Source organism: Anoplopoma fimbria, chromosome 1, assembly GCF_027596085.1.
Source record: "Anoplopoma fimbria isolate UVic2021 breed Golden Eagle Sablefish chromosome 1, Afim_UVic_2022, whole genome shotgun sequence".
NCBI classification, from domain to species: domain Eukaryota; kingdom Metazoa; phylum Chordata; class Actinopteri; order Perciformes; family Anoplopomatidae; genus Anoplopoma; species Anoplopoma fimbria.
The window spans coordinates 14,399,101-14,425,075 of NC_072449.1; the positions used below are offsets into that span (position 1 = coordinate 14,399,101).

The 25,975-nt window shown below is 43.1% G+C and overlaps 2 protein-coding genes across 2 annotated transcripts; both read right to left on the bottom strand.

Moving 5' to 3' along the window:
• Positions 1-50: 50 nt before the first annotated feature.
• On the bottom strand, positions 51-1,070 carry LOC129092231 (trace amine-associated receptor 13c-like). Its single transcript, XM_054600093.1, has one exon. It carries the CDS (start codon positions 1,068-1,070, stop codon positions 51-53), a length of 1,020 nt encoding a protein of 339 aa, XP_054456068.1.
• An 11,126-nt stretch (positions 1,071-12,196) lies between these two features.
• On the bottom strand, positions 12,197-13,216 carry LOC129092239 (trace amine-associated receptor 13c-like). Its single transcript, XM_054600105.1, has one exon. It carries the CDS (start codon positions 13,214-13,216, stop codon positions 12,197-12,199), a length of 1,020 nt encoding a protein of 339 aa, XP_054456080.1.
• Between the last annotated feature and the right edge of the window lie 12,759 nt (positions 13,217-25,975).

Below are 25,975 nucleotides of genomic sequence, written 5' to 3' on the forward strand. Positions count from 1 at the left end.
CAATAACTTTTTACAAATAAATCTTATTTCAAAATCTTAAAGTAGATATGTCATTTAACAGATATATTCATGGTGGAAGAATTTGTCGCAAATATTTTTAGAGTGACAATACTATAAAAACATTTCTTAAACCAGGGGTAAAATAAGGCATAAATAATTGGGTTTAATGTTGAATTGAAATAACCCAACCAAACAAATGCTTCAAAGACGGATGCAGGTGTACTGAAGCCAGTGTAGGCATCAATTATAGAATTTATAAAAAAGGGCATCCAACAAAAGATGAATGCACCAAGAACAATACCCAGAGTCTTTGCAGCCTTATGCTCAGACTGTTTAATTAACCCACCTCTTCCTCTGTTATTTGAACCTTTGCTCATATCTCCAATCTTTCTTACATGATCTTTAGCCACAATAAATATCTTAGTGTAGAGACAAACCATCACAGTGCAAGGAAAGAAAAAGCAGATAACACCGTCCAGTAGTCCCCAAAGGTGGTTAAAGACAAGGTTACAACTGCCAAGGCAGTTTATTGATGACATATAATCTTCTATCCCTGCTACATTGGCCTTTGAGTAAAGCAGTCCATAAGAGTAGACAGCAGCCAGTGACCAACTGGCACATACCATAATCCAGGCCACTGATATTGTGATATTCCTAGAATAATGCAGAGGATTGCATATAGCTTGTTGTCTGTCAATAGCAATGCTAATTAGGTGGAATATAGACAGAGTGGTGAGAAACACATCTAAACAGGAATGAAGCAGACAGAAGTCATCCCCATAGAACCAGCAGCCATGAATGGTCCGAATGGCGCTGAAGGGCATCACAATAACACCAACTAGTAGATCAACCAGAGCAAGAGATAAAATAAGCACATTGGTAGGATTATGCAACTGCTTGAAATGACCTATTGACACAATGACAACAGAGTTCCCTAAAATGGTAATGAGCATGCCTAAAGCAAATAATAAATAGACGGCAATTTTGGTCCCCATACTGAACTGTGCTGTAACACATGAGGCATTTGAGTCAGGAAAACAATATTGCTCATGAGAAAGGCCAAGAGACATCATTAACCCAAAGATGTATGCCAAACCTCAGAGATACCCCAACAGAACTGAAGATCAATGGTATTAACAAACTGATATCTCTGTCTTGTAACAAAAGGCACAGTATAGCAGCCACCTACAAATGACCTCATTTGTTGTGACATCCAATCAACAGCCTGCTATTAACATACATGTAATATAGTCCAAGAGATAATATTATGGTATAAAGTTTGCAATATGCAAAATAATGGCTTAAATAACAACTCATATATTTTAAGGAAAATAATTCAATTTTGGAAATGAAAAGGATGACTTTAGGCCAACCAGATGATGTGTGAGGATAAAGATAAGATAAAATAAGATAATCCCCGTAAGATTATTTTACGTTTCAAGACCTTCTTCAAAAGAAATTCACAGGTTCATTCTTACTCTGGAATGGCTTTTCACGCTTAACAAAAAAATGTTCGTCTATAAAAAGTTTCAAAAAACTGTTTTATAATTACTTTCCTTATGTATTATATGTATTCCATGTTTCAGTTTGTATTTTTAATCTGTAGTTGTTGCATTCATAGGGTATTGTAGCTTTAATTTTGTGTAGGAGTAAATGCAGGGGTACATAGCCAAATCCCCTTAATCAAAATCAAACCCGGCTTATTCTCACACGCACATATATGAATGGCGCCGCGCGAGTGGCTGCCTCTTACAGCAGCTCCTGCTCACCTGTGAGCTTTTTCCTTTAAATTGTGTTTTTTTTTTGTTACTTTCTGTTACTTCTTTTACTTATTTGATTTTTGTAAACATTTTTGCACTATGGCAGCGAGACACGTAGAGTTTCACGTGGTCTACCTGCAGTTCTTTGCACTTTTCACCTCCGTGCCCGGAGTCTCAGCCCGCAGCCATGGCCCCCATTGTTTACAGCAGGGGTCAGCTGTTAGCGCTCCGGGACACAGCGCTGCTGCTGCCGGAGGAGAGACCCGAGGTTCCCCGTGAGCTGAGGAGGAGGAGACGGGGATGCCGTGCTGGGGCAGAACGTCGCGCCAGGAGGAGATGTTTTAAACCCGTCCTCCCCTCCATCATCATGGGAAACGTGAGGTCTCTCCCCAACAAGATGGACGAGCTATCAGCACTGACTCGCCATCAGAGGGAATACCGGGAGTGTAGCGTCATGGTGTTCACGGAGACATGGCTCACCGAGATGACTCCGGACACCAACGCTGCACTGGAATGAAGCCGAGGAGGCTCTTAAGGACTGTTTTGACTCGACTGTGTGGGAAGTGTTCAGTGATGCCCATGGGGAGGACATCGAGGGTCTCACAGACACCATAACAGACTACATAAACTTTTGTGTGGAGAACACTGTACCCACCAGGACTGTACAGTGTTTTTCCAACAGCAAACCCTGGATCAATCCTGAGATAAAGACCCTCCTCAAGGAGAAGAAGAGGGTCTTTAGATCAGGAAACAAGGAGGAGCTGAGGACTGTGCAGAGGGAGCTGAGGAGGAAGATCAGGGAAGGAAAAAATGTCTACAGGTCGAAGATGGAGGATCAGTTGCAGCAGAACAACATCAGCGGAGTCTGGAAGAGCCTCAAGGCCATGTCTGGCCACAAGGGGCCCAACCAACAACCTGTGGGGGACCAACAGTGGGTGAATGATCTGAACTCATTCTTTAACAGATTTGATCAGCCATCCACCCCTCCCCCCATCCAGACCTCCCTGCTGCTGCAACCCCCATCATATGCACCCCCTGTAGATTGCCCCTCTTCCTCCACCCCACAGCTATGGAAGACGTCCTGCGTGGTACCAGTCCCAAAGACCCCGGGGGCCAAGGACTTCAGCAGCTTCAGGCCGGTGGCTCTAACATCCCACCTGATGAAGACCCTGGAGTGGCTGGTCCTTGTGAACCTCCGCCCCCTGGTGATCTCATCTTTGGACCCTCTTCAGTTCGCCTACCAATCTGGCATCGGGGTGGATGACGCTGTCATCTACCTGCTACAAAGATGCCTTTCTCACCTGGAAAAGGCTGGAAGCACTGTGAGAGTCATGTTCTTCGACTTCTCCAGTGCCTTCAACACCATCCAGCCTTTGCTTCTGAGGGACAAGCTGGAGCATACCGGGGTGGACCACCACCTCACTGTGTGGATACTGGACTACCTCACCAACCGTCCACAGTATGTGAGGATAAGGGAGTGTGAGTCAGATCGGGTGTCCTGCAGCACAGGGGCCCCACAAGGAACCGTTCTGGCTCCATTCCTCTTCTCCATCTACACATCAGACTTCAAATATAACTCTGTTACCTGCCACCTGCAAAAGTTCTCTGACGACTCTGCAATCGTCGGCCTCATCTCCCGCCTCCAGATCAACTCTGGTAAAACCAAAGAGCTGGTGGTGGACTTCCGCCGGGGAAAACACTGTCCTCCGGAACCAGTGAACATCCAGGGACAGGACATTGAGATTGTGCAATCTTATAAGTACCTGGGTGTTCACTTGAACAATAAACTGGACTGGACTAATCATTCAAAGGCACTTTACAAAAAGGGTCAGAGCAGACTGTATCTGCTGAGGAGACTGAGGTCCTTTGGAGTGCAGGGAGCACTCCTGAAGACCTTTTTCAACTCCGTGGTGGCATCAGCCATCTTTTATGCAGTGGTTTGCTGGAGAAGCAGCATCTCAGCAGCAGACAAGAAGAGACTCAACAAGCTTGTCAGGAAGGCCAGCACTGTGCTGGGGTGTCCACTGGATACGGTGGAGGTGGTGGGAGACAGGAGGGTGATGGCCAAGCTCTCATCCCTGATGAACAACACCTCTCACCCCATGCAGGACACCCTGGCAGCTCTGTGCAGCTCCTTCAGCCACCGGCTGCTTCACCCCGGTGTGTGAAGGAGAGGTACCGCAGGTCCTTCCTTCCTGCTGCTGTCAGGCTGCACAACCAGCTCTGCTCCCAGCAGACCACATGACACATGACAATAAAAACATGACAATAAAAACCTGTGCAATACATTACACATTACACTGTGCAATAATAGTTAAAAAAGTTAAAAAAAGTTAAAATAGTTATATATGAATATAATATTTCAGTTATTGTTGTTTTTTCTACTGTTTTTTTTTTATTGCTTATTTATAATACTTGTTTTATTTTATTTTTATTTTTATTTTTTTTTTTATCTTGTCTTCTTCTACTATGTCTCTTGTGTGCACTTTACTCTACGCTGTTGTAAGCCTGCAAATTTCCCCGCTGCGGGACTAATAAAGGATTATCTTATCTTATCTTATCTTATCTTATATGCACACATATGAACTTACACACACACACACACACACACACACACACACACACACACACACACACACACACACACACACACACACACACACACACACACACACACACACACACACACTCATGCTCATTCACATCTTGACTCATTGCATTTTTTTTCTCTTTGTTTTCTTGAAGTTTATAATGTATTGTTATTATAAATCATATCTTGTAAAATTGCTTTTTCAACAGTATTTCATATCAGATGTGTTTTCTTTTTGTATTTGTTATAGTATTGTGATTTAAAAAAAATATTATATAGGTGGAGGCTTCAAATAAGCCCAGTGGGCTTTCTGCCTCTTCCTGCAATGTAATATAATTTATCAATGTTATGTTTATTATATTTTTCAATTGTGCAAATAAACTAAACTGAAATAAACTAAACTAAACTAGTGCAAACAAGAGACATAGTAAAAAAAAAACAAGATCAAAACAAGTATTATAAATAAACAAATAAGCAAGAATCCACAATAACTGAAATATTATATATAGAGACAGAATAACTATTATCACTATTATTTCACAGTGTATTTATATTGCACAGGTTTTAAGTGTTTTGTGGTCTACTGGGAGCAGAGCTGATTGTGCAGCCTGACAGCAGCAGGAAGGGAGGACCTGCGGTACCTCTCCTTCACACACTGGGGGTGAAGCAGCCGGTGGCTGAAGGAACTGTACAGAGCCGCCAGGGTGTCCTGCATGAGGTGGGAGGTGTTGTCCATCAGGGATGACAGCTTAGCCGTCATCCTCCTGTCTCCCACCACTTCCACCGTATCCAGTGGACACCCCAGCACACTGCTGGCCTTCCTGTGTGGCTGTCGAGATGCCGCTGCTCCAGCAGACCACTCCATAAAAGATGGCTGATGCCACCACAGAGTCGAAGAAGGTCCTCAGGAGTGCTCCCTGCACTCCAAAAGACCTCAGACTCCTCAGCAGATAGAGTCTGCTCTGACCCTTTTTATAAAGTGCATTTGTGTGATTAGTACAGTCCAGTTTATTGTTCAAGTCAACACCCAGGTACTTATTAGATTTTACAATCTCAATGTCCATTCCCTGGATGTTCACTGGTACCGGAGGAGGGTGTTTACCCCAGCGGAAGTCCACCACCAGCTCTTTGGTTTTACCAGAGTTGATCTGGAGGTGGCACCATCCTATGAAGTCCTGGTTCAGTTCCCTGTATTCCCTGTCATCACCGGCGGAAATGAGGCCGACGATTGCAGAGTCATCAGATAACTTTTGCAGGTGGCAGTTAGCAGAGTTGTATTTGAAGTCCGAAGTGTATATGGAGAAGAGGAATGGAGCCAGAACGGTTCCTTGTGGGCCCCCTTTGCTGCAGGACACCAGGTCTGACTCACACTCCCGTATCCGCACATATAGTGGACGGTTGGTGAGGTAGTCCAGGATCCATGCAGTGAGGTGGTGATCCACCCCGGTCTGCTCCAGCTTGTCCCTCAGAAGCAAAGGCTGGATGGTGTTGAAGGCACTGGAGAAGTCCAAAAACATGACTCTCACAGTGTTTCCAGCCTTTTCCAGGTGAGAAAGGCATCTCTGTAGCAGGTAGATGACAGCATCATCCACCCCGATGCCAGATTGGTAGGTGAACTAAAGTGGGTCCAAAGATGAGCTCACCAGGGGGCGGTGGTGCACAAGGACCAGCCTCTCCAGGGTCTTCATCAGGTGGGATGTTAAAGCCATCGGCCTGAAGCTGTTGAAGTCCTTGGGCCGCGGGGTCTTTGGTACTGGTACCACGCAGGATGTCTTCCATAGCCGTGGAACTCTCCCCAGCTTCAAGCTCAAGTTATAGACGTGCTCCACTATCCCGCACAGCTGGTCTGCGCAGGATTTGAGGAGCCTTGAGCTGATGCCGTCTGGACCCGTGGCCTTTCTCACCTTTATTTTTTTCAGTTCTTTTCTCACCTGGTTATTTGTGTGGTGTGTGTTGCGTGGTGTGCTGTAGGTTGTTGGAGTGGGGGTGGGGTGCTGGTCATGGAGTGCAGTGTATGAGGAGTGTGGAGGGGAGCCGAGTGTTGTGGAAAAGGGGGTGGAGGAAGAGGGGCAATCTACAGGGGGTGCAGACGATGGGGGTTGCAGCAGCAGGGAGGTCTGGATGGGGGGAGGGGTGGATGGCTGATCTAATCTGTTAAAGAATAAGTTCAGATCATTCACCCACTTTTGGTCCCCCACAGGCTGTTGGTTGGGCCCCTTGTGGCCAGACATTGCCTTGAGGCCCTTCCAGACCCCGCTGATCTGCTGCAGCTGATCCTCCATCTTCGTCCTGTAGACTCTCTTGAGGAGGGTCTTTATCTCAAGAGTGATCCATGGTTTGCTGTTGGAAAAACACTGTACAGTCCGGGTGGGTACGGTTTTCTCAACACAGAAGTTTATGTAGTCCGTTGTGCATTCTGTGAGACTGTCGATGTCCTCCCCATGGGCATCACTGAATACTTCCCACACAGTTGACTCAAAACAGCCCTCTGATGGCCAGTCAGCATTGATAGCTCATCCATCTTGTTGGGGATAGACCTCACGTTTCCCATAATGATGGAGGGGAGGACGAGTTTAAAACGTCTTCTCCTGGCACAACGTTCCGCCCCTGCATGGCTTCCCCGTCTCTTCCTCCTCAGCTCGCGGAGAACATCGGGTCTCTCCTCAGGTAGCAGCACCCCCTGTCTCGGAATGCTAACAGCTAAACAATGGAACCATGGCTGCGTGCTGGATCCCTGGACACGGTGGTGAAAAGTGCGATAAACAACAAATAGACTACGACAAACTCGAGTTGTCTAGCTGCTCTAGTGCACTACTGTTGAAAACAATTAAACAATTAAAAGGAAAAGAGGAACGAAAATAACATAATATAAACAAAAAAGCTCAGTGGTGAGCAGGAGCTGCTGTAAAAGGCTGCCACTTGTGCGGAGCCGGAAGTACTAGAGATTGCAAAGACAATTGCTAGGATATCCTGTGCATTAGTTACACTTATTAATGGGACATGAATGCATACAGATTGAGAGGTGGAGATAGGGAAACAGTGTATCATAGGAAGTTCCTTGGCACTCGAGGCCAATAGCAGCATAACTGGTCCAAGGCAAACCTGAGCCAGCCCCAAGAGGAAACACTTGAGACTACTCTTAAATGTGTTGAGAGTTTCTTTCACTCGGACTGAAACTGGAAGCTGATAGCTGAAGGCTCTGGTTCCCTTTCTACTTTTACAGATTCTAGGAACCACAAGTAACCCTGTATTCTGGGAGTGCAGTGCTCTGGTGGAGTAATAGGGCACTATGAGCTCTTTAAAATATGATGGTGCCTGACCATTTAAGCTTAGTTTATACTCGTTTTAGTGAAGCCAGCAAGCACGCCAGAAAATGACATAATCACGGCCGGCGAGCAGGGCATGTAGGCCAAAGTTGTAAGTTGTAAGTTGTTGCGCTGCTTGTTCGTGCACCCAAAATTTTTGTATCTTGGCCCCCTGGGTGCGTGCGTTCATGTGACTGTCACAAATAGTTCACTGATAATAGCACTATTTACATGTCTAAGGATTATTCAAAGTAGGCCAATTTGCTTTTAAACATCTTTAGAAACAGGTGGTCTTAAAATTGTTCTTGATCATATATGTTGCAGCCAAATATTCAGCCAAGGGTATTCAACCTTAGTTTCTTTCAAATGCATGTACTCACTTGACTTTGCAATGAAGTAGTCTATGAATATGAGATATGCGTTTACAGATAATTACAATCCCTCCTTGTCGTTGTGTATGATGGTTTTATGGTGTTTTGCCGGTTACTCCTTAAGTCTATAGGCCTATCTATGAGCTACACTCGTCATGATTCTTCTTTACACGTAGCCAATACAGAGAAGCTAATACAGGAGTAACATAATCTCTTTTCCTAGTGTTTGTCAGTAAACGTTCAGCAGCATTCTGGATCAACTGGAGAGTCTCCTTAAGTGACTCAGTAGAGCAGCCTTTAAAAAGGGAATTGCAGTAATCTAGTTTAGAAGTAACAAATGCATTGTTTCTGCATAATTTTGAGAGAGGATGTGCCTGATTTTTGCAATGTTAGGTTAGTGAAAAAAAAGGCAGTCTTGAAGTTTGTTTTAAGATAAAATAAGATAATCCTTTATTAGTCCCGCAGCATGGGAATGTACAGATTTATGTGGGAGTTAAAGAACATATCTGATCAAAGATAACCCAGATATTCTTTACATTGGTGCTAGAGGCCAGTGCAATGCCATCTAGAATAGTTGTGTCCTTGCAAGTAATTTGCAAGTGTTTTTAAAGGGTTTGAAAAGCAACCCATTTTAGTCAAAGACTGTCCCACCTGACTGCCAATTATGGGCGGCTGTGGCGTAGTGGAGAGCAAGGTAGTTCTCCAATCAGAGGGTCGGTGGTTCGATACCCGGCTTCGGCAGTCGATGTGTCCTTGGGCAAGACACTTCGGAAGCAACTTGGGTTGCTTCCGAAGGCTTGCCATCGGTGTGGACTGGATGTTACATGAATGTTAGTTAGAGTGATGGTGGCACCTTGCATGGTAGCCTGTCGTGAATGGGTGAATGATATGTAATATACTACTGATTGTAAGTCGCTTTGGATAAAAGCGTCTGCTAAATGACTGTAATGTGATGTAATAAAAACCTGCCATTAAGAATCCCTTTGTTTGGGGCAGTCAGGTATGGCAAATATGCCAAATATCAGAAAGTATCCCATTTGTCCTACTGCCATTTAGGAAACGTTCAGTCATTGTAAATTCCCACACTGCGGGACTAATAAGGAATATCTTATCTTATCTTAAGTGAGGACAAGGGGCTTGCTTGACTAACCCACAAAATTGTATTCCAAATGGCAGATTTTGTTCATTTCCTCACATATTAAATCTTGCCATTCGAGTTACATTTGTATCGGGTGGTTGGGTATACCAAATGTCCTCACCCAAATGTCAGAAAGTTTCTCAAAAGTACTCCAAATTTGGAGCATTTCAAACTCACAAAAATATCTGAAACATCCTGAACGTTGCACCAAACAAACTTTCTGGACCCCAGGACTGGTTCCTGCTAATTATGGGAAGACTCTAAAGACCCTCTGGTGAACTATCTTCTTTCAGGAACATCTTATTTAATTGTAACCATGCAAGCTTTAAAGTACAGCCTCAATTGTGGAACATATTTCATTTCATGATAAGTCATTTACAATTATTTTTATAGGGCCTAGCAACAATTCACTTCAGTTCAAAATGACCATCTGGTCTCTCTTAATCAAAATCTGATATTTGGCATACCTTTGCATGGGCGGTAAGGTATGACAAATGTCCTGACCAAAATGGCAGAAAGTTCTTCAGCATTGCGGTGTGCATCATTTCTCAGAAAATAGCTGAAACATCCTGAAATTTGTACCTAACATCCCGACCTAGGTTTCAGTTGGTTGCAATCTACAACCTCACTAATAGATGCCGCCAAATCCTACACACTGTAACTTTAAGATGGAGTGCTTCACCATATGCGTACTATTGCCATTTATTTATCCTATCAAGATTGTCCATTTAAATGTATGGCAGGTGGCACCCTCCCGGTGCAGGCATGCTAAGTGCTAGAGGATGCGAACCATGATGGAAGTGCTACATTGTGGTGGGGCCACAACATGCCGTTAAATCAGTCCTCTGGCCAGTCTAGAAAAGTGTATACCATCCCTCCCCCACACTATCCTCAACTGGGTTCTTTTAGAACAAGAAACTTATTTTCTAGGTGCAAAAGAGGGCAGGGGCTGGTATGGGCTTATCCAAGGTGAATCTGGGATCTCTGGGACCATCCTCTGAGAAGTTTCAGGAAACCAGAGATTAAAAAATCTGCCATTTTGCAACCCCCTTAAATGGGGTCAATGTTGGCCAAATGCCCTGTCAGAAGTAGATTCCTGTTCGTCCACCCATATGGCAGAAACCAGTGGATAAGTAGGGGACCCCGGCCAACCCAGGTAGTACAAAACTGAACTGGGTAGAGCCATACCCTGCAGTGGTCAAAAACAAGCAGTAGATACCCCCCACACCACATTACCGGGGTCATCAAGGAACAAGGGGACACACAGGTGTATCAAGCCCAGAGGAGACACACACACACACACACACACTTTTTTTTTCTTTATTCAAGAGCATAGTCTTTCAATTTGAGAGCATGACTCATTTATGTCACAACAGGGGAAACTATGGCTCAGTGGTAGAGCGAGGCGTCCTTCAATCAGAGGATTAGCGGATCGATACTGGGCTCCTCTAGGCCATAGACTGTCCTTGGGCAAGACACTTAACACTTAACCCCTGATTGCTCCCGCAGGCTGTTCCTGTAGTGTATGAATGGGTATGAATGGCTGTATGATGACAAGTAGTGTTAAAGCGCTTTGATTATTTGGAAGACTAGAAATGCGCTATACAAGTGCAGTCTTTTTACCATGTACATCCAGATTTTGAAATTCTTTCCTTCAAAACCCTGTCAGCACTCTCAAATAGGGACGTGCTTGAACTTGGAACTGCTTTACTTCTGCTCAAACTCTATGCTTGCACTCAGATATATTGTTGCTTACACTTATTCCTGCGTTCCAGCTTCAGCCCTTCTTTTCATACTTATGCTGCTTCTGTGATCTTGTGAAATGTCTGCTATCTCCTTTGACTTGGATTTCTTTGTGCATAACTATTACTGGAACCAACTTTTTTATTTTGCTGTAAGCTGACAAGGATGCTGTGAATCAACCAAGTCAGCCTGCTCATTGACAGCTGGACAGATACAGAGCCATTAGCTTTCTAATGCTGGCTAAAACCGCGGTCTGCCCGCATTAAGCTAGATATCTCGCTGTTGCTTTATTTTAGTCTTGTAGTTTCCTTTCAAACTTTAACTGAACATACTCATCCTGAAACCTGCCCTATTTTGAGCCTCAGCCAACAATAGTAGCATAATGCTGTTGTCAGAAACCACATAAAACGGCTCGTGTTGCACCCACTGGCTCATTATAAACTGATTCTTCTCATTCATCGGGACCCTTCACCAAGGCCTCACAGGACATTGTGTCCTGACCACTTGCAATACTGCTTCAAGAGAGGTTGGCCATAGACCGATTCATCAACAAAACCCACATGGCAGAAAGAAATGGCTGCTGCATACACTTAAAGAGTGGCATGAGACAGCCCTCTATGCACCAAACACTACAAACAGAAGAAAACGGATATGATAGAAGTGGGGTGTGCAACCTAATGTTCAACTTGTATGGACACTTTAGGATGGCAGCTTAAAAATAAACACAGGAAACTTCTCCTTGATAACATTGTTTTATTTTATTAGCCTGCCAATACATGATTTATTTCAGTTTCAATGACAATTCATTGAAATTAAAGCAGTTATTCCTAGTAATTCCACTAATAATTGCATATAATTTCATGAAAAAAATGCAATCCTTTAGGTAATAAATGTACCTATTTCAGTCAACATCAAAAATATATCTATAAAATAATAATTTCCCTATTATATGGTGGTAACTCATGATTAGTAAATAACTTTCACGAAATTGTAATGGTGTCACTTTTTATAATAATAATAATCACAATAACAATCGAATTAAATGCTAAAAGACATTCAATTGTGGTTAATCCTTTTACAGTTCAACTCTACCCAAATCACAAAACTGCCCAAAAACCTGCCACAGGTAAATAAAACACAGTGCTGGAGAAAATGCAACACTTTCATTGGCTTTGCTACTGCTATAGAATTAATTACCGTTGAACATTCACAAACATTTATCTTCAAGTTTAAGCTAAAAAAGAAAAAGGATATCCATACAAATATTCACCAGTACTATCATATATGTGTCAAAATATATGCACTTTTATGGTTGAAGATTGAGGGTTGATTATTTTCAGATTGACAATGAGATAAAAACATTTCTTAAACCAAGGGTAAAATAAGGCATAAATAATTGGGTTTAATGTTGAATTGAAATAACCCAACCAAACAAATGCTTCAAAGACGGATGTAGGTGTACTGAAGCCAGTGTAGGCATCAATTATAGAATTTATAAAAAAGGGCATCCAACAAAAGATGAATGCACCAAGAACAATACCCAGAGTCTTTGCAGCCTTATGCTCAGACTGTTTAATTAACCCACCTCTTCCTCTGTTATTTGAACCTTTGCTCATATCTCCAATCTTTCTTACATGATCTTTAGCCACAATAAATATCCTAGTGTAGAGACAAACCATCACAGTGCAAGGAAAGAAAAAAGCAGTTATACCGTCCAGTAGTCCCCAAAGGTGGTTAAAGACAAGGTTACAACTACCAAGGCAGTTTATTGATGACATATAATCTTCTATCCCTGCTACATTGGCCTTTGAGTAAAGCAGTCCACAAGAGTAGACAGCAGCCAGTGACCAACTGGCACATACCATAATCCAGGCCACTGACATTGTGATATTCCTAGAATAATGCAGAGGATTGCATATAGCTTGTTGTCTGTCAATAGCAATGCTAATTAGGTGGAATATAGACAGAGTGGTGAGAAACATATCTAAACAGGAATGAAGCAGACAAAAGTCATCCCCATAGAACCAGCAGCCATGAATGGTCCGAATGGCGCTGAAGGGCATCACAATAACACCAACTAGTAGATCAACCAGAGCAAGAGATAAAATAAGCACATTGGTAGGATTATGCAACTGCTTGAAATGACCTATTGACACAATCACAACAGAGTTCCCTAAAATGGTAATGAGCATGCCTAAAGCAAATAATAAATAGACGGCAACTTTGGTCCCCATACTGAACTGTGCTGTAACACATGAGGCATTTGAGTCAGGAAAACAATATTGCTCATGAGAAAGGCCAAGAGACATCATTAACCCAAAGATGTATGCCAAACCTCAGAGATACCCCAACAGAACCGAAGATCAATGGTATTAACAAACTGACATCTCTGTCTTGTAACAAAAGGCACAGTATAGCAGCCACCTACAAATGACCTCATTTGTTGTGACATCCAATGAACAGCCTGCTATTAACATACATGTAATATAGTCCAAGAGATAATATTATGGTATAAAGTTTGCAATATGCAAAATAATGGCTTAAATAACAACTCATATATTTTAAGGAAAATAATTCAATTTTGGAAATGAAAAGGATGACTGCAACTTTAGGCTTGTGTCCAACCAGATGATGTGTGAGGATAAAGATAAGATAAAATAAAATAAGATAATCCTTTATCATTCCCGCAGTGGGGAAATTTACAGGATTTACAGCAGCATAGGCTGTAATGTAGTGTGGGCTAGTACTTTCCCTACAACTTTGCAGAAAGTTTTGGTCCTTCAGAAACGTTTTGTTAGGATTGCTACACGATCAGAGTCACACACCCCATCTGCTCCTCTATTTGAGAAACTTCAGATTCTTACTATATACAACATCAATATTTTTCAAATTTGTATTTTTATTTATAAGATTATTTTAGGTGAAGGAAATATTCCTGAATATTTCAAGACCTTCTGCAAATTCATAGGTTCATTCTTACTCAACTCGTCAATCTTTAGATCTGCATCCTCCTTAATTATTTACTTCTAGAGGTCAATTTTCGATAAGATTTAGGGGAACCAAATTATGGAATGGCTTTTCACACTTAACAAAAAAATGTTCGTCTATAAAAAGTTTCAAAAAATGCTTAAAAGACAATCTTACCCCTGTTTTGTAATTACTTTCCTTATGTATTATATGTATTCCATGTTTCAGTTTCAAAATCAAACCCGGCTTATTCTCACACGCACATAAATGCACACATATGAACTTACACACACACACACACACACACTCATGCACATTCACATCTTGACTCATTGCATTTTTTTCACTTTGTTATCTTGTTGTTTATAATGTATTGTTATTATAAATCATATCTTGTAAAATTGCCAGGAAGGACCTGCGGTACCTCTCCTTCACACACCGGTTGTGAAGCAGCCGGTGGCTGAAGGAGCTGCACAGAGCTGCCAGAGTGTCCTGCATGAGGTGGGAGGTGTTGTCCATCAGGGATGACAGCTTAGCCGTCATCCTCCTGTCTCCCACCACTTCCACCGTATCCAGTGGACACCCCAGCACACTGCTGGCCTTCCTGACAAGTTTGTTTAGTCTCTTCCTGTCGGCTGTCGAGATGCTGCTGCTCCAGCAGACCACTCCATAAAAGATGGCTGATGCCACCACAGAGTCAAAAAAGGTCCTCAGGAGTGCTCCCTGCACTCCAAAAGACATCAGACTCCTCAGCAGATAGAGTCTGCTCTGACCCTTTATAAAGTGCATTTGTGTGATTAGTACAGTCCAGTTTATTGTTCAAGTGAACACCCAGGTACTTATAAGATTTTACAATCTCAATGTCCATTCCCTGGATGTTCACTGGTACCGGAGGAGGGTGTTTACCCCAGCGGAAGTCCACCACCAGCTCTTTGGTTTTACCAGAGTTGATCTGGAGGTGGCACCATCCTATGAAGTCCTGGTTCAGTTCCCTGTATTCCCTGTCATCACCGGCGGAAATGAGGCCGACGATTGCAGAGTCATCAGATAACTTTTGCAGGTGGCAGTTAGCAGAGTTGTATTTGAAGTCCGAAGTGTATATGGAGAAGAGGAATGGAGCCAGAACGGTTCCTTGTGGGCCCCCCTTGCTGCAGGACACCAGGTCTGACTCACACTCCCGTATCCGCACATATAGTGGACGGTTGGTGAGGTAGTCCAGGATCCATGCAGTGAGGTGGTGATCCACCCCGGTCTGCTCCAGCTTGTCCCTCAGAAGCAAAGGCTGGATGGTGTTGATGAAGGCACTGGAGAAGTCCAAAAACATGACTCTCACAGTGTTTCCAGCCTTTTCCAGGTGAGAAAGGCATCTCTGTAGCAGGTAGATGACAGCATCATCCACCCCGATGCCAGATTGGTAGGTGAACTAAAGTGGGTCCAAAGATGAGCTCACCAGGGTGCGGAGGTGCACAAGGACCAGCCTCTCCAGGGTCTTCATCAGGTGGGATGTTAATGCCACCGGCCTGAAGCTGTTGAAGTCCTTGGGCCGCGGGGTCTTTGGTACTGGTACCACGCAGGATGTCTTCCATAGCTGTGGAACTCTCCCCAGCTTCAAGCTCAAGTTGAAGACGTGCTCCACTATCCCACACAGCTGGTCTGCGCAGGATTTGAGGAGCCTTGAGCTGATGCCGTCTGGACCAGTGGCCTTTCTCACCTTTATTTTTTTCAGTTCTTTTCTCACCTGGTTATTTGTGTGGTGTGTGTTGCGTGGTGTGCTGTAGGTTGTTGGAGTGGGGGTGGGGTGCTGGTCATGGAGTGCAGTGTATGAGGAGTGTGGAGGGGAGCCGAGTGTTGTGGAAAAGGGGGTGGAGGAAGAGGGGCAATCTACAGGGGGTGCAGACGATGGGGGTTGCAGCAGCAGGGAGGTCTGGATGGGGGGAGGGGTGGATGGCTGATCTAATCTGTTAAAGAATAAATTCAGATCATTCACCCACTTTTGGTCCCCCACAGGCTGTTGGTTGGGCCCCTTGTGGCCAGACATTGCCTTGAGGCTCTTCCAGACCCCGCTGATGTTGTTCTGCTGCAGCTGATCCTCCATCTTCGTCCTGTAGACGTTTTTCCCTTCCCTGATCTTCCTCCTCAGCTCCCTCTGCACAGTCCTCAGCTCCTCCTTGTTTCCTGATCTAAAAACCCTCTTGAGGAGGGTCTTTATCTCAAGAGTGATCCATGGTTTGCTGTTGGAAAAACACTGTACAGTCCGGGTGGGTACGGTTTTCTCAACACAGAAGTTTATGTAGTCCGTTGTGCATTCTGTGAGACTGTCGATGTCCTCCCCATGGGCATCACTGAATACTTCCCACACAGTTGACTCAAAAAAGCCCTCTGATGGCCAGTCAGCATTGATAGCTCATCCATCTTGTTGGGGATAGACCTCACGTTTCCCATAATGATGGAGGGGAGGACGGGTTTAAAACATCTTCTCCTGGCACAACGTTCCGCCCCTGCACGGCTTCCCTGTCTCTTCCTCCTCTGCTCGCGGAGAACATCGGGTCTCTCCTCAGGTAGCAGCACCCCCTGTCTCGGAATGCTAACAGCTAAACAATGGAACCATGGCTGCGTGCTGGATCCCTGGACACGGTGGTGAAAAGTGCGATAAACAACAAATAGACTACGACAAACTCGAGTTGTCTAGCTGCTCTAGTGCACTACTGTTGAAAACAATTAAACAATTAAAAGGAAAAGAGGAACGAAAATAACATAATATAAACAAAAAAGCTCAGTGGTGAGCAGGAGCTGCTGTAAAAGGCTGCCACTTGTGTGGAGCCGGAAGTACTAGAGATTGCAAAGACAATTGCTAGGATATCCTGTGCATTAGTTACACTTATTAATGGGGCATGAATGCATACAGATTGAGAGGTGGAGAGAGGGAAACAGTGTATCATAGGAAGTTCCTTGGCACTCGAGGCCAATAGCAGCATAACTGGTCCAAGGCAAACCTGAGCCAGCCCCAAGAGGAAAGACTTGAGACTACTCTTAAATGTGTTGAGAGTTTCTTTCACTCGGACTGAAACTGGAAGCTGATAGCTGAAGGCTCTGGTTCCCTTTCTACTTTTACAGATTCTAGGAACCACAAGTAACCCTGTATTCTGGGAGTGCAGTGCTCTGTTGGAGTAATAGGGCACTATGCGCTCTTTAAAATATAATGGTGCCTGACCATTTAAGCTTAGTTTATACTCGTTTTAGTGAAGCCAGCAAGCACGCCAGAAAATGACATAATCACGGCCGGCGAGCAGGGCATGTAGGCCAAAGTTGTAAGTTGTAAGTTGTTGCGCTGCTTGTTCGTGCACCCCAAATTTTTGTATCTTGGCCCCCTGGGCGCGTGCGTTCATGTGACTGTCACAAATAGTTCACTGATAATAGCACTATTTACATGTCTAAGGATTATTCAAAGTAGGCCAATTTGCTTTTAAACATCTTTAGAAACAGGTGGTCTTAAAATTGTTCTTGATCATATATGTTGCAGCCAAATATTCAGCCAAGGGTATTCAACCTTAGTTTCTTTGAAATGCATGTACTCACTTGACTTTTGTGGTATATTTTCAGGTCTTGCACGATACAGCGAAGGACCTAAGTGTTTTTGTCTTACATAGGGTGCAGGAAGCAGATGGACAGGATACCAGGGGCCAAATGTGATTAAGTGTGTATAATGACGGGGCCACATACTTTATCTTGACTTTCCCCCAAATGTGATTAACATGTATCCTATATAATGAGGTGTAAGAGCTCGAAGGTCAGGGAACTCACAGATTCGACTCGAGACCTCCGGGCGTTCTAGACGTCCGTCATGACATGTGTTGCTTGTTTGTAATAAACTTTATTATACCAGCAAGAACAGTGTCCGCGGAGCATCCTTTCTCATCACTTCAACAGCACTGTCGCATGAAAGATACGACAAATTTGGCGTCACGAACAGGATCGGAGGTGGCCTCGCGGTTTTCTGCTACAACTTCACATACGGTGAGCTCACTCGATTGAATGCTTGTCATGAATTGGGGCTGTTATGTGGAGTTGTTTGGTCACACAAAAATTAAGAACCTTCTTGTTATGGACACGTCCTGTTGATTTGATGTTTAAAGTGAGGCTCCGTGCTAAATTTAATGTAAAAGGGGGAAGATAAAAAGTGAAGAAAAGAAGTATGAGAAATACAAGGAATAGTTTAGAATAGCTTCATGGTAACGATAAGGTGTGCTAAACAGTATCGTGCAAGATTAATTGAAGATGGGCCCTCAACTTCTTAACGGTAAGACACATGCATATTAGCCACTGCGTAACGATGGCTTTGACATAGTCCGGAATTAAGTTAGAAAGACAAAATTGGGGAAACCTGGATCCAGGTAATTTGTATAAATAAATGTAAAAAGTGATAAGAAATAAGGAAATAAGGAAATAAGGAAATAAAGGAAAGGATCATATGATTGAGCCGCAAATCGGATAGGATAGAGCCCTCAAGAGTAGGAGCATGTAGTACGGGCCGAATAAAACCTGGAATGACATCTGATGGTCAGTTTAATAACTGGAGAATGTAGAATCACAATTCGATTGACTGTTCCCACTCTGACATTTGTTGACGAATGGTGTCTGATGCAGCCTCTCATCGAAATCTACATCTCATAGGTAGCATAAATTTTATAAAAAATAAGGAAATAGCGGCAATAAGCATGCTGTATGAATGAAGGGATCTGAAACTGATTTGAGAATGGGTGTGTGTGTTTGCTTTGGAGGAGAAGAGAGGGGGAGAATGGGTGTGTGTAGGAGTGCTGAATGTGCTTGGCTGCTGATGTGTTCCAACTGTGTGCCATAAAATGCATAGGAAGAGAATAGATGTGTTAAAGTTAAAAGAAAGAAAAACACATTATGATTGAATAAACATGCATAGGTGGTGATTTGAGAACGGGACATTTAATAATTTGTGAGGATAGATATGTGGTATAAAACTATGAGCTTCTTTTTGTAATATTGAATAAAGTATTGTATAAAACTATGAGCTTCTTTTGAGAAGACGTAATGAATTAAATAAAGTATTGTATAAAACTATGAGCTTCTTTTTAGAAGACGTAATGAATTGAATAGGTATTGTATAAAACTATGAGCTTCTTTTAGAAGACGTAATGAATTGAATAAAGTATTGTATAAAACTATGAGCTTCTTTTTAATGAATTGAATAAGGTATGGTGTAAAACTATGAGCTTCTTTTTGAAACGTAAAAATGAATTGAACGAGTTAGTAAATAAAACATGAGCTCTTCTTAAAAGGGACGTAATATAATAAATAAGCTGTTAAATGCACAATGAACTTCGTTTAAGAAGGGTAGCATTTGAAACCCCCCCCTCACTCGTCTCAAAAAAGGCGTTCGGTGACACTTTCTTGGGAGTTACAGAGAAGTCCTTTGCCGTTTGAACTGTTTGGTCCAGTCGGGGTTCACTAAATACTACAATGTTTAGGTAGGGGTTTAATTTAGGAATAGAATTTATGATGCTGTTAAAGGGACCTAATGGGTTCACAAGAGACTAAATCATTGCCTGTTTCTTGTCTGTTTGTCATTTACGGTGAATGATTGAGACGGGACGGTGAATGAGAATTGTGGCTTGCTGACGTCCACGGGGAGGCTTCCGTTTCAATCTACTAAAGGCCGGTACAACTTTATCCACAGACTCTTTGGCAAAAACAAAACCTGCATTTTCCATATTTGTATGTGTTCTCAGTCGTAGGTAATATTGATGGTACACATATAAACCTGCTTTCATTTATAAGCCTAAGAGGATGTTGACCTGCTCCTATACACATGAAAGAATACATGCTCTAGGCAGTTAGGAGAAATAAATAAATAAATAAATAGAAAACTTGGCAACTGATTGACTAGTTAATGCATTTAATTAATTAGTGGCATATGATTGTTTGGTCTAACCTCTGCTGACAATTACAGACGTCCATTTTTGTTATTGTGCGTGGTTTGTTCTGATCTGTGCTGTGGTGGACATTCAATATGGTGTCTGTTTGACGATTTGAGCTGAATATTGGGTAATTGGTTGATTTGTTGATTGGTTAATTGGATAATTGGATAATTGGATAATTGGTTAATTGGATAATTGGTTAATTGGGTTTTTAAAAAAAATAGGGGGATAGCCTTGAGTAGTTTTTAAATTTAGCAATTACTTCTTAAAGTACAATAACGAAACATAAGGAAGCCGTTATAATGGGGAAAAAGAACACTAAAAATCCAAAAGTAATCACTCCTGTTGATATAGTACAGAAGAATAATCCTTTAATTAGAGGCATCGCAAATATTGCAAAAATATCGGAAAAATGGCACAAACGCTGGCCTGAAATTGACCAACCATGGCCAGTGGAGGGGACTCTTAACCCAGAGGTAATTAAAATAATGCTGGTACTTGTATCCACATACAAGGCAGAGCAAAAGAAGGGAAAAAAGGGGAGAAAACGACTTTTTAAGGCGGGTGTTTTAAGGATAACACAGGATCCCCAGAGCAACACGCCTTTGTTGCCGATAAAGAAGCCAGATAATTCATATCGCCTGACACATGATTTAAGAGCGGTCAATGAAGTGGTGGTTGATTTTCCAGCAGAAGTGCCGGATCCACATACTTTGTTAGCCCAACTTCCGCCAAATGCGACACATTTCACAGTGTTAGATTTATGTGGTGCGTTTTTCAGTGTTCCACTTAGTAGGGAAAGCCAAAGCTTATTTGGGTTCACGTACAACGGACAATCTTATGAGTATGAGAGACTGCCACAAGGGTTCAAACATAGTCCTCACATTTTCAACAAAATAGTGAAAGACGATTTGGAGGGGATAGAGCAGGTATTAAATAGCAATGTAATTCAATACGTGGACGACATCATCATTTGTTCACCAGATGAGGAGACATGTCATAAGGACTCAATTAAATTGCTACAAATACTGGCAGAGAGGGGTCACAAGGCCTCTCTGAAGAAACTGCAGTATTGTCAGGAGAAGGTAACTTATTTGGGTCAAACAATAACGCAGGGACACAGAAGCATCTCTGATAGTCACGTGGAGGCTATTCGCAAGGCTCCAAAACCCAGAACAGTCCGAGAGATGATGACATTTCTTGGTATTGCAGGATATTCTTCAGCATGGGTTGAGGATTATGCTAGCTTGACGGGGCCTTTGAGAGCTATGATTAAAAGTACTGGGAATGCTAAGCTACACTGTAATCTGTCCTGGACACACGATGGCCTTTTGGCATTTGAAACGACAAAAAAGAAGTTGCAAGAGGCTCCGGCGCTAGCAATTCCAGACTACTCTAAGAATTTTGTGTTATATGTATCGACTTCTACTGGGGGTAAACATGCATGTGCAGTTCTTTGTCAACCAACGGGTACGGGGACGAGTCCTCAACCCATTTCATATTACTCCACGGCTTATTCAGAAGTGGAGCTAGGGTTACCACTGTGTTACAGAGCTATGGTGGGAGTTTCTCTAATGTACAATAAAGCATCATCTGTAACAATGGGTTATCCAGTGACAATTCTTACACATCATAGTCTCAGAAATCTTTTGAATTATGGTAAGAACAACTTGACTATGTCTAGGCTCAGAGACTATCATAGGCTCTTAGAGCAGGAAGATGTTACCCTAGCAAGGTGTGTTACGGTAAATCCAGCTGAGAATTTGCCAACTCCAGAAGATGGTGAGCCACACGATTGTGTTCAAGAAGCAGAGAAATACTCTAGGCTTAGATCAGATTTACAAGCTCTCCCATTGCATGTGGTGGACCTGGAGTATTGGACTGATGGGTCTTGTTATCGTGTGGGCGATAAATTAAGTGCTGGCTATGCGGTAGTAAAAGCCCAAGGAACTGGATTTGCAGTTGAGAAGGCTGAAGGGATACCACAGCCTGCATCGGCACAACTTGCTGAGCTGGTGGGGCTAACTGAAGCGTGTTTGTTGGCAGAAGGGAAGCGAGTGACGATATATACCGACTCTGCATATGCACATAATGTGTGCCACTTGTTTGGAGCAGTGTGGAAGAACCGAGGGTTTAAGAAAACGGATGGTTCGCCGATACAGCATCACGCCCAGATCATGAAATTGCTGCATGCTATGATGAAGCCTAAAGAAATAGCAATAGCTAAGTGTGCGGCACATAGGAGGGATGCATCAAGGGTTTCACAAGGGAATAGAGCGGCCGATGAAGCTGCAAGAGCAGTCACAGGAGCAGATAAATTGGGCAAAGTTCTTCTCGTCACGCATGAAGTGAACTTGGAAGACAAAATTACGCTCAAAGATGTGATTTTAATACAGGAAGCTGCTCCTGAAATGGACAAACAGTTGTGGCTAGACCGAGGTGCCACCCGAGATTCTACTGGACTTTGGAGAAATCATGAGGGGCTGATACTATCACCTCCAGACCTGTTGGGTCTGATGATTCAGGAGGCGCATGGTTTAGCTCACGTTGCAAGGGGGGAAGTTAAGAGAAAGATTACAAAAGAGTATGGTTTTTGGGCACCATGTTTGCTTGAACAGATTGATTATGTCATAGGCAGGTGCACTATCTGTCTGAAAAACAATGTTCGGAGGGGAGTGACGGTTCCTCCGGGCCACATCCCAACTCCAAGGGGTCCTATGCGTGAACTAGTTGTGGACTATGTTGACATGATAAAACCGATTGAAGGGAAAAGATATATGCTAGTCGTTGTGGACAGATTTTCACGATGGCCTGAGGCTTGTCCAACAAAACGGAAAGATGCTCAATCGGTCGCCAAGTTCTTATGTAGAGAGGTCATAAGCAGGTGGGGACTTCCAGATCGAATATCCTCAGACAATGGGAAAGAGTTTGTGGATAAGACGGTGAAATTGATTTTGCAAAAACTAGGAATTAAACAGCGTCTTGGTGCAGTCTATCATCCGCAAAGTCAAGGGATGTGCGAAAGAATGAATGGTGTTCTGAAAAATCGTATTGTCAAAATATGCCAGCACACGGGGTTAAATTGGATAGCAGCGCTTCCATTGGCGTTAATGGTATGTCGCTCTAGTGAGCTCCGCGATTTACATATGACACCTCATGAGTTGGTTACAGGAAGACTGATGCCAACGCCTTGTCTGCGGACAAGTGGGAAAGGTCCAAGTCTGGCCCTTTTAGAAGATGAAATGCAAACATATGTCACATACATGGTTAATCTACATAAAATAATATCCACATATGTGTCTGACAGGCAAACTAAGGAGGAGGTGCAGGAGAAGCTCAATGAGCAAAAAAGGACCACAGTGCAACCTGGAGACAAGGTGTTCGTGAAGGTGTTTAGACGGAAGTGGTATAACGAACGCCGTGAAGGACCATTTGAAGTAGTTCGTAGTACTGGAACCGCGGTCCAGGTTAAAGGGTCTCCCACGTGGTATCATTTATCACATTGTGTTAAAGCGCCAAGTGAAGAGGCGCCACATTGAAGGCTCAAGAGAGCCAAGATGTTGAAGGCACCAGAGAGGGAGAGAGCAGAGTCCAGAAGACAATGTGGATGTTTCTGTGCATATTCCTGATGATGCCAGAAATGACTCGGCAGTTGATGGACAGGAAAGAAGATTTAGAGACATTGTCTTTCAACATGTCCCAGACCCAGCAGGACCTATTTCAGTTGCCTGCAAAGCGCCAGAGATATCAAAGGGCGGTGACTCCGCTGCAGGACAACCCAGGGATCCAGTTAGACAAAGGAGCCCGAGACCAGTTAGGAGAAGAGTCAAACCAAACCGTTACAAGAACCAGGGTTGAAGCAACCTTGGGGGAGTCAGTTCGGCTTCCATGTCAGTGTACAGAAGAAAATAGTGGTAAAGGGAAACTCAGAGTTCAGTGGAAAGATGGCCATGGTAAGATCTTAGATCTGTCAGAGACAGTACCATTAGGGAAATATACATTAATTAATGACAAAAGGAGAGTGAAGGTTGAGGGAGACTGTAGTCTCTATGTACGCAAGCTTCAACAGGAAGATCAGGGTGATTACAGGTGTACTTTTTACGATCGACATATTGGAAGTAAGCGGCCCGAGTTAGGATTTAGAGTTCGCATAGTGTCTCTAGTGATACTAGGGGGGAATAAGAGTATGGACTTCCAAGATGTTGGGGAAACAAGAGAATTGACAACAATGACATCAACTCGCCAGACGAAAGCTGGGAAAATGGAAGAGAAATCTACTCTTTCAATGGCAAAAGCTATTGGAGGTATAAATGCATCACATGTAACTACAAAGGCGCCTCAGGAGGTATCTATAACGTCACCTCCTTTGAGTACTGTGATCAGAGTTAGGTTAGGAGGAACAGCTTACCTTCCTTGTCAATGTGGGAGATGGAACAGTGGTGGTAACTTGCCTCCCAAATGGGAGAATAGTCGTGGTGAAGATTTGTTGTTGACAAGACCTGAAGATGACATTGTGCCTCGTGATCAAAGGAAGTATATTTTGTTTAATGAGATGAGGTGGAAGAAAAGTACAGATGATTGTTCCCTTGTCCTGCGTAATGTTACTCGGGAAGACGAAGGAGAATATACGTGTACTTATGTAGAACCGGAGTTTAAATTTGTTCCATATCAAAATTATTGGATCGAAGGTCGTGTAACTCGTAGAGTGTCACTCCTGATAAGAGATTTGGGGCCTATTGGAGTTTCTACGAATACTAACGGGGTTCAGAAACAATTTACTACAGTAACTACTCCAAAGGTGATTAGTACACAGATGAAGCTTGTTACGTTAGTTCCAGAAACAACTAAGAATGGTCATACACCTACTCAGGCTACTACTCTAGCTATGACTCCAAAGGGATGAATGCTACAACAGTGACGACATCTGTGGCATCTACGACATTTGTAAATATAACGCAGACATCTAATATGACATCTTGGACATTTAAGGATGCGATCAATGCAACCCAGAAGCTAATGTCAAAAATAGAGCCTAGCGTGAACAGCAGTAATGACACTGTTGAAGTTAGAGAACAGAGGATAGAAGAGAGGTATGTAGAGTCATCTATGACAGCTCAGAGGACTATGTCAAACGTAGATAATAACTTTGTTGACTCTGATCAGACACCAGAATACATGATGGATCAATACCATACAATACAAAAGAGAGACACTAAATGGAAGGCATTTGGGTTTGATCCTTCAGTGTTACACATCGCAGACCCTTGGGCAGGTAGGAACTTATGGTTCCAGCAAGTAACCCACTCCGTAAGATCGGTTGTGAAAACGGATGGTCCATGTCTGGTGAAAGTCCTATCGCCGAACTCATGGCCTGCGATTTTAGAGACTATACCAGAACCACTAACCGATAGGTGTCAAAGTTATGCATTATCATGGCTGTTGTATCACCAGCAGTCAGCAGTAGATATAGTGATGTCTTTGTCAGTGCATCTGTTTAGGCCTAGATTTACTTGTTCTTGGTTGATGGAATTACCATATGTAAATTTACTTGATCAGCATGAAGATATCAGAACTGCGTTCCCTGATGTAATGGAGGTGACAGAAGTGGGAGCTACCAGCTGTTTTTGTTCAAATACAACTTATGATGGGCCGGGAACGTTTATGGGGTTATCAGATTGTGATGACTATATGATGGACTTGGGTAAAATGAAACATGGGAATAGTAATGATTCGTATGAAGCATCTTTTCAGGTACCAGAACACAAAAAGAAGACAATTTTAAGGGTACATAACCAGATATTGCCGGGGAATGTGACTATAGGAAATTTCAAAGATATTTGGTGGGTCTGTGGTAATAAGGCATACATATTTCTACCATATGGGTGGACAGGATGCTGTTATATGGCACTGTTGAAACTTCCATATGAGGTTCTTACTATCCAGAAGGGAGTAGGGCCAGATGGGGTCCAATCCGATGTCGCTTCAAGTAGTAGGAAGAAACGTGAGTTGGCACAGTTCCACAATTTGGAATCTTACCATTGGAGAATAAGTATAGGAGAGAAGTGGGGTATAGGATTATTTCCATGGTATGGGGTGACATTCTTGGCAGATCACATCGACAACATTACCTACACCTTGCAGGGCTTTGCGAAC

What these genes read in the sequence shown, in the direction of transcription:
- LOC129092231 (XM_054600093.1), bottom strand. Translation starts at nt 1,070, where the DNA reads ATGTCTCTTGGCCTTTCTCATGAGCAATATTGTTTTCCTGACTCAAAT.
- LOC129092239 (XM_054600105.1), bottom strand. Translation starts at nt 13,216, where the DNA reads ATGTCTCTTGGCCTTTCTCATGAGCAATATTGTTTTCCTGACTCAAAT.